The following is a 10,021-nucleotide window of genomic DNA, read 5'->3' as shown; positions in this document are numbered from 1 at the left end:
CTGCTGTGTGAAACTTATTATTCATTCAATGAATAATAATAATAATAATAATAATAATAATAATAATAATAAAGTTAATTGATCTTGGTACTTGGGGAATAAGAAATTACAAGGAGACAGCTTATAAAGACATCCAGACAGAGTTTCTATAGTGCTTGTGTATGGTGTGCCATGTCATCTGCTGGTGTTGGTCCACTGTGTTTTCTCAAGTCGAGAGTCGATGCAGCGTCTACCAGGAGATTTTAGAGAACTTCATGCTTCCATCTGCTGATGAGCTTTATGGAGATGCTGATTTCCTTTTCCAGCAGGACTTGGCACCTGCCCACAGTGCCAAAACTACTAGTAACTGGTTTTCTGACCATGGTATTACTGTGCTTGATTGGCCAGCCAACTCGCCTGACCTGAACCCCATAGAGAATCTAAGAGAGACACCAGACCCAACAATACAGACGAGTTGAAGGCCGCTATCAAAGCAACCTGGGCTTCCAGAACACCTCAGCAGTGCCACAGACTGATTGTCTCCATGCCACGCTGCACTGATGCAGTAATTCGTCCAAAAGGAACCCCGACCAAGTATTGAGTGTGTAAATAAGACATTTCTGTATTATAAATTCTTTATTCTAATATTTTGTGATACTGGATTTTTTATTTCCATGAGCTGTAAGGCGATTTCTAAATCATCAAGATTTAGAAAAAAAAAAAAGAAAAAAAAAGGTTTGAAATATTTTACTTTATGTGTACTGAATCTAGAATTCATGAAAGTTCCACTTTTTGAATTAAATTATGGAGAAAAAAAATGAATTTCTACGATATAAACATTTTTTCAACAAAATTTAGGAGTTCCTGCCACAATTTTTATGCACGGGTGACGGCTACATTTCTGTTCAGAACGCCCCGCTCCTTTTCAAGAGTTATATTTACATACAGCCCGTTGATTGGACGGTGTGGAGTATGTAGCCAATCGTATCGCAGTAGGCAGGGTTTGTTGAAGATCTTGTGGAGTAACGCGGCGGCCATTTTATAAATGCTGAACTCCGGCCATGGCAGAGATGGATGACGGCGACGAGCCGGGATTAGTGCACGCGCATTGCGGTTCATCGTCTTCATCCAAGTCAGGGGGAGATAAAATGTTTTCTCTTAAGAAGTGGAATGCGGTGGCAATGTGGAGTTGGGATGTCGAGTGTGATACATGCGCCATTTGTAGGGTCCAAGTAATGGGTAAGTGTGGCTAACACTAGGTGCTAACTGGCTATTGAACCGTTTATCGTTACAGACAGTTAGTTAGCCGAGAAGCTCCATTAGTTAGTTAGTTAGCTAGCTAGCTAGTTAGTTAGTTTGCTTTGCTTACTCATGTTTACTGTTAACGAAATTCTTTGCTTTAAGTTTTCTAATTAATGCAGTTGTCAAATAGCAGAGTCAAATAGCAAACTGTCAAATGTCTTAATATGTGCAGCACAGATTTAATAGGCTATGCATTGCGTCCTTTTTCCATATTAAATTTAAGCTTTTATTTATAAATTAAGGGACTGTCTCTAAAGTTACATATGATATTGTTATACACGTTTCTAACTTCAATAGCATTTGAAGGGAATGATGTACAATCACACAACCAACTGGAAAATGTTCAACTAGGTATCAGGTCTGATGCACACCTTTTTAGATTTTTGATATTTAACAAAATATACTATTAAGTCATATATAAATATTGCCATGTATTTAATTACTGCATGGGATCATACACATAATATACCATAATTTAAAGCTCAATAGCATTTGAAGGGAATGATGTACAGTCACACAAATAACTGTAAAATGTTCATCTAGGTGTCTGGTATGCTGCACATCTTTTAGATTTTTGATATTTATTCAAATAAGCTATTAAATGAGATGTAAATTAAACATAAATTTCACTGCAGAATTGGCTAATTAAATCATGCCTAATTTAAATGTGATTTAATAGCTCATTTTAATAAATATCACAAATCTGAAATGTGTGCATTATAGCTGACACCTAGATGAACACTTTACAGTTTGTTATATGACTGTAAGTCATTCCCTTCAAATGCTATTGAAGTTAGAACCGTGTTTAAGAATGTTGTATGTAACTTTAGAGACGGTCCCTTAATTTTCCCATATCTGCGAATGTCAAACCAACTTCATTACAGTGAATATAATGAAAAACTTGGCCGAATACCGAACACGTTTTTTCCATTTATACTGCCTCTTTTTTTCACCATTGCATAAATTAGTCAAAATGTGCTTGTGTTTTTTTTTTTTTTGTTGTTTTTTTTTTTTTTTTTTTCTCTTCTATTTTGTCTTGCTTTTCAAAGAAAAAATCAATTGCAAAAACTTCAATTTCGAAATATTTAACACTGAACTTTTTTTTTTTTTTTTTCATTCCAGCAGGCATAGGCTACCACCAAGGCACAATATAACTTTTTAAATAAATAAACTAGTAAAATAAAAAATATTTTGATGTGGTCATCTTTGAGACCCCCTTGAATAACCTATGTTAGGCCTATAACTGACTGCTGAAAGAATGCAACACTCTGTAGCCTACAACAAAAAAGTGCATTGACGAGTGCAAAAAAGTGGATGGACCCACAACAAATGAATAATTGTCCTAGACATATGCCTACTTCTTTAATGGCCATTCTTACATCTTTCTCTGACACTTTAAAATGCTTCCACACTGCTGACATGTTTGCTGCAATTAAAGCTTCGTGCGTCTCTGGTTGCAAGGCTATTTGGTCGCGTCATCAAACACGTCACTGTTCGGTCAAATTTATTCTGCCTTTTCACTTATTATTTCACTTATAATTAAGATTGCCGAACATTCGGTGCATCCCTATTAACCAGTGTTGGCAAATCTTTTCAGGGGGAAAAAGCCTATGCGTGCTCAAAGTCACCAGATGACATCCTGGACTACTTTGCATGTTCATTAAATCTACATATCGTTTGCATAATAAAAACGTATTATAATATAATGGTTTATCAAAACGGAAAAAAGGAGTAAATGATAGCTCCTCTTATAGAAGGATGTGGGGTCTTTTTGTCATGGCATCACAGCCTATGTATGTGTTTACAAAATACTCTGTAATACTCTATTTACGTAGTTGTAAAATACTATAATTTCTTTTAAAAATACAGTTAAAATGTGGAAGTTGTAGGGAGGCGTTGGGGAAAAGACATGAAGGAAAACCGTTTTGTAAGGAATTACTGGCTTTTATTACCTGTAAATATAACCAAGAAGGGACGTGTGAATTGGACAAGCAGTGGGACAAGGTGATCAGTGATTGGTCATTGGGAAAATTGGCTTGTCCAAACATAACTACGTCCACGTTAGTCCTGATAAATTTCAAAGCTTTTTTTTTTTTTTTTCTACGTTTTGGGCTTCGGTCAGCACTGAGATGCCATTATTGAGAGCATGTTATTTCAGTGTAGCATGATGAAAGATATGGTGCATGTTGTGCTGTGAGATAATGCCTGAAATATGGCTAAGGCCATGGAGGATTGTGGTTTGATCAGTCTTGGGCGCCTGTCTCGTACTCTTCAGTTACCCGTAAGCAAAGGAGTTGTGGGCCGGTGCACTGAGCGCAGCGTCTTCAACCGTATGGCGATAGGGAGAAAGATAGCTGGACACTTTAAACATTCTCAGCACTTAAACATTCCTGACTGTGAGAGTAGGGATTGGTGCTATCTTATCGTTTGCGTTATCCTGGTAGAAATTCTCCCCACTATAAGCGTTAATCTTCCTGCGATAATAACGATAAAGCCTAGTTAATGACGTATTTCTGTGAGCGACAGTATTCGACCCATTCGCAGCTCACGTGCAGAGTGAAAACAAGTACGGCGGAAGGCGGATGTGAAGCTGAGGAGTTCATCGCCAAACGAGGAGCTGCCTCTACAGTCTGGAACTGGTTTGGTTACAGAAAATCAGTTTTATTTTTAGATCAATGTTTGTGTTTCTGAGGCTCTCAAGATCACAGCTATCACTTGTAGCCAAAAACAGTGGTGAATGGTACTATATTTGTATCATTACTGATATCTTTATCGCAATAAATACCCAAAAATATTGTGATATAGTTTTATGTCTATATTGCCCATCCCTGTCTGAGAGATACAGGCAGCACTAGGATTGTCCAACACGAGGGAACAGTACATACAGTATATGATGAGATTGTTAGTGCAGAATCGGGCTCTTGGTGCATATGGGGCAGAACACCAGCTTCCTGCATCCTTCTTGAAAATGCAATAACGCACCTTTCCAAGAACTGATGAGAGAAATAAGTTCAGTAATAAGTAGATACGGCAGCTACTGTGGTTGTGATTCCTCATGATTACTCTTAGTTTCTCTTGCAGCAAAGTTTTTAAAATTAACGTAGTTGTCCATTTTATATGTTTGCATTTTTGTTTTTGTAATCCAACTCAAAAATTATCAAGGTTTAGTTTTCTTGGCCAATATATTGGTCATCTGCTTCCAAATATAAAGAATATCGGTATTGGCCAAAATGTCCATATCTGTGCATTCTAAATCCAGATTAATGAGGATGTAGCATTAGTCAGGCTTTACGCTGTGGTGTGAGCTGGAGAGCTGTACGACGGGCAGGACAATCTCTAATGTCTGCTCAAATCAGTCACAATTTTTCTCTAGGTGTGTGTATTAATAATGCTACAATAATGGTGTCTAGCAAATCACCGGCTCTAGCAACATCATTTGTAATGCTCTTCTTGAGCAGATTTTTTTTCGCCCTTGTATCTGCAACCATGTGTATAACGATGTAGCTATTTAACTTAATAGTCCTTACAATGACACAGTGCAGGTATTTGCTTAGGCATGGTAACCAGAAACACATTAAGCTCAATTGAGAGTTAATTAGGTACTTGACCTCGATATCGCCTGTTGTTTACATAAGAACGATCGTCACCAACATTTTAGCCGTCCGCACTATTTCTGTCCTCTCGTCTGCTCTAGGGCCGTCATTCAAATTCCAACTTTGAATATTCGTCGAATTTAATATCAAAATGCAGATGTGTAGCAAGCACTAGCACCAATCTTAAACATTGTTTGGGGGGGGACGCAAGATATTTACAATGCACAGATGTTGTTGTTTTTTTTTGTTTTTTTTTTTACATAGAAAATTTCCAGCGTTTCATATAATCCAGTCGTAGTCAGTAATTTCGGGGTTTGAGCCGCTTAAGCTGCGTGAGCTGAATCTGAACAGTGAATGAACAGCGGTAAACCGAAGCGGGTTATTTAACTCACCCAAACACTTCCTGTACACATGAGATTAATCAGACCTTTACCAAACCTAAACCGAACATTACAACCTGCTTCTGCATGAAATGACACGTGAACCTGAACTTAAGTAAGACGCTAGGTAGACAGTAGGTCACTAAAACGTGCACAATTAATAAGCAAAGCATAAAGAATTCACAATATTGTATTCCTGTAGTGTGCTCATTGTAATGTTTTTATTTCCACAGATCAGGTTTTCACAAGGGTGTTTTTTTTCCATGTTTTTGTTGATTCATGTTTAAGTTAATATGTAATAATGTGTAAATATTTGGTTTCATTTGTGCATTTTCTTGTCAACTGAAATGACTGACTAATAATTGCTGCCATTTTAGTCAGAATAAAATTGACTAAAATTAAGAAGTGACATGAAATATTGATTTTAAATTTAAATGATATTTTCATCAGAAGACAAAAACTAATTCCCAAGTAATTCCCTCTTTGAAAATTAAACCTCTTTGAAAGCGTGTTGTTGATTGGCCGAAATTGTTGGCGTACCTAATAAAGTGACCCAAGTGTACTTGTGTTTATGTTGCAGATGCGTGTTTAAGGTGTCAGGCAGAAAACAAGCAGGAGGACTGTGTTGGTAAGGAAATCAATTGCAGCACACCAGAGGTTTTAAATCAAAATGCAGTAAACTGCAGATGGCGTCCAGTCAGCGTGACTTGAGCGTAAGAATTAACAAAACCGTCTCCAAAAACTCTTCACATCTCCAGTATCTACATCTGAAATGATGTAACGGTCCCATGTCCTGCATTGATCTTGTCTTTCTTTTGGGAAAAAGTCAATTTATGAAGTTTTTATGTACAAAAAAAGTCTCAATACTGTCCTATTATCTGGCATAGGATGGCACTGTAGGCATCTACCTAGACTTACAGATCAGTGAGTCTGGTTAGTATTTGGTGTCTGTAATTGTTTGCTGCTGTGAGACAACCATTTCCTTCAGGGAGCAATAAAGTACTCTATCTCTGTATTTAAAACTCGCAGGGCTGCTACAAATACAGTAGTGGCAATGGCAAAACCTAAACAAATAATAGACGAATAATATTTTTATTACCTCAAGCTTGCTGTGATTGTTTGTTTTTGAGACCCAGTGTTTCTGCAGTGTGTCATACTGATGATGTAAGCAGAACGAAGTTGCCACATGCTTAGTTTATTGCCACATGCTTAGTTGGAAGCTTGAAAGACAGGGTTGATGAGTCAAGGAGTGGAGTAACAGGCACACACTTATTTTTATTTTATTTATGTATTTATTTTGCCTCTTTTTTTTTTTCTTTTCCCTTTTTCTTTTTTTCTCCCTTTCTTTTTCTTTCACATCAGTACACTCTTAGGAAATTTAGCACCTGTAGGTTCTTGAGTTGTCCCTCTGGAGAAACCCTTAAAAACTGTAAGAGTTTACACTCCACTCCCCAGCTCCATTTTTGTTTCTGTAAAGGTCCTAGAGAAGTGTTCTTGGTTAAATTTCTGGTTAAGCCAGCCCATGTATGTGATGTGTTCATTAATGTCTCCCTACCTTTTCTCAGTCGTGTGGGGAGAGTGCAACCACTCCTTCCATAACTGCTGCATGTCCCTGTGGGTGAAACAAAACAACCGGTGTCCACTATGCCAACAAGACTGGGTCGTGCAGAGGATTGGCAAGTGAAGACGTCCTCACACGTCCACCGTGTTCTTCATCCGCTCCATCTCTGTCTGGCTATAGGACACCGGACTCACTCTTCACCTGCCGTGTGTGTGTGTGTGTGTGTGTGTGTGTGTGTGTGAGTGAGAGTGTGAGTGAGTGGAGTGTGTGAACTGTACCAGAACTCCAGGTGACACTAGCTGCTTGTACTTTGCCTCTCAGTCCTGCAGTAAAATACATGAGACTGAAGCACTATCCAGTCTCACTGCAGTGTCTGCTTGGTGATCTGACTGTGTTTTTAAAAGGTTGTTGGAATAAAAAGTTAAATATTAAAGTCGTGGTGTGAGTCTTCCCTGGGAAAGTGAAAAACTGCGATCACACTTGGATACTTAAGCACCCTCTGTCTCTACTGCTGTTCAATAGCTGTTACTCTGAATTGACCAAACTGCAGGAAGTGAACCAAACATGGCATGCAGTATGGGCTGTGATCAGCTTAGCTAACGTAAAGTTGTTTCCTTCAACTCTCAATGGTGGGCTGCTTTCTACTGGGAAACATCTCCATGGTAACATGGTCGCAAGTCCTGGCTCTTCAATCTTAAACAGCTCTTAGACCAGTGGCAATTGCCACAAATGTCATACAAATAGCATGTCGCACGGCAAGAGTCCTGGCGTGCATGTGTACGTACAAAAGAAGGCACTGAGGGGATTCTCACCACCTCTGGCAGTTGGAACAGGTGAAATGAATCCACAGTCCAACTCTGGATTGTTTTTTTTTTTTTTTTTAAGCCCTGTTCCTGAAAGAAGAATTAATGACCCCTGTTCTAGTCTTTTAAAGTGACAATCGAGTATTATAAACAACTCTAACGTTCACTGTTTTTAATCTTAAATATCAGACCCTTGGTTATTTCAGTGTGCTAAAGCTACCCTTATTAGTCAAGTAGGTACCTTTTTACAAATAATAGGGACATTAGTCTATACTGTTTTAATACTATATTGTGTTTCTGGTAAAATATGCTGCATTTGCCTTGTAATGAAGTATTACTATTTTAATAAAATAATAATAATAAAATCACAGATTTTAACAACCTGAGCCTGTATTACGCAGGAATAAAGCTAATGTTGTTGCTCATGCTCCTCACTTGTATCTTGAACATGAGTAACGTAACTGCAATAGGTCTTCGGAGGTTATGTTAACTAATGCAATGCCTGAAGTAAATGGAGAACTGCAGTACAACCACTCTGAGTTGAGCAGGACATGTCATATGAACACATCATGTTTTGGTAGTAATTCAGGAAAACTTGTACTGGGGGAACCCATCTAAAACTGATAAACAAACAAAAATAAAACTACTAAAATGTAAAGACAGAAAATGTGCTTAGTTATAAATAAATCATTATATATATATATATTTATATAAAATTGACATTATAACATCAATTTGACATTAAGCTTAGTTCGCTATTTCCTTAGAAGGCTTTTAGCCTTTTTCCTAATATGGATCATTTTTGTGTTAGTCTACTTTTGAAATTAGGACTCTTTATTCTTTAAAATATTTATAACTAAATATTTTATGCTTGTTTATTTATCAATTAACCAGCAGTATTTCTCATTGCTATTATTTTAAATCCTGATCGGAGCATCCCTAATGAACACCATTAAACTAAAGCGCTTTGCATCTGACTGGTAAATGAACTCACCCAATCACATCCTATATGAGATTAATCAGATATATACACAATATACACAGAGCAGTTCGAGAACTGACTCCAGCCCAGAACCATGACAGTGGAAAATGTCTAATAGTGTAGCTTTAAATATATTTAAGAGGAGCAGACTTCAAACACTGAACATTGAGATTTATTGTATTTGTTTACAAGGTGGAACAGGTTAGCGGTTGTTTTTTGCATACAGTCTGTAAAATTAACTGAAAATATTACATTTAGTTTATCAGAAGGTAAATGTATTTGACATGACTCACACTATGTTCCTAAATTCTGTGATAATTGACCAGCTTAGGTTTTCTCATGCCTACTTGTGTGTTATATTGTAGCACGAGAAAACTTAATAAATGTGAAAGTGTAATAAAAATATGTTGTCACTAAAATCAATTAATAATCGTGATAAATAATCGAGATCTCAATTTTGATCGAAATAATCGGGATTATCATTTTGGATATAATCGTGCAGCCCTAGTACAAACCACATGTTTATACTCATCACATCAAATTTTCTTTAAAAAAAAAAAAGTATAGTAGTATATACATATATTAATCACAATACTGTTTTTTTCATCTAATAGTATGTTTATTTGTTTGATTTGCAGATTTGCGTATGCTATGTCTGATGTAGCCCATCAAATGCTGAAAAAGAAATTACCCAGAACTCTTAATAGCTTTTATTATCTGTAAGTAATAAATGCATAACATGTACATTATTAGTAGTAGTGTTGTGCAATATGTGTATTCATGTAGCTTGTTGTATTAGAAAGCTATTCTGTTCCTATCCTGTTGTATTATAAGAGGAGCCTTACGACGACCAGGTTTGTATAGGGATGTTTCAGAGAATGTTCTCCCTACATTACAGGAACATTTGTGGACCACCCCAGGTTGGTGCTTGGTTCCTGAGAGGTTCTAAATAATTTAAAGGGTCATACAGCAAGGTTATTAACAGGTTAAAAGAGAAACGTTCTCCGAATCATAATGTACAACGAAACGTGAATGTTATATTTCTAAGTAAGTAAACTTTCCAGGAAAACCAAACGGGAACTTTAAAAAAAGATCCGTTTTTAGACCGGTCTCAGAACCAATAAGTGTTAGCTGGAAGAGAAGATCTTATGGACAGTCAGAGTTAAATACTGATTTTTGCACAATAAAAGCGACGTGTAGGGAAGGGTTTGCTTTTCAGTGTAGCATGTTGTCTTCATGTAACAAATGAAAAGTTACTGTGTGTTGCATGAAACGTTTTCCATAGTGTGACTGCTTTTTCTATCTGGGACAGAATATTCCTCATTAATTTAAAAGCACAAATTCTGTTTTGAGCACGTTCGCCTCACACCTCCAGCTTCGGGGGTTCGATTCCCACCGTGGCCCTGTGTGTGGAGTTTGCA

General features: G+C 37.1%; 1 protein-coding gene across 1 annotated transcript; it reads left to right on the top strand.

Moving 5' to 3' along the window:
- The first annotated feature begins 1,046 nt into the window (after window positions 1-1,046).
- Window positions 1,047-7,246, top strand: rnf7 (ring finger protein 7). Its single transcript, NM_001200902.1, is given in 3 exon segments — window positions 1,047-1,218; window positions 5,835-5,882; window positions 6,820-7,246. Coding segments are annotated over 3 exon segments (336 nt in total). The 5' UTR covers window positions 1,047-1,049; the 3' UTR covers window positions 6,939-7,246.
- The last annotated feature ends 2,775 nt before the right edge of the window (window positions 7,247-10,021 follow it).

Source organism: Ictalurus punctatus, chromosome 4 (assembly GCF_001660625.3).
Source record: "Ictalurus punctatus breed USDA103 chromosome 4, Coco_2.0, whole genome shotgun sequence".
Taxonomy (NCBI): Eukaryota; Metazoa; Chordata; class Actinopteri; order Siluriformes; family Ictaluridae; genus Ictalurus; species Ictalurus punctatus.
This window is presented reverse-complemented; position numbering and strand designations above follow the sequence as displayed.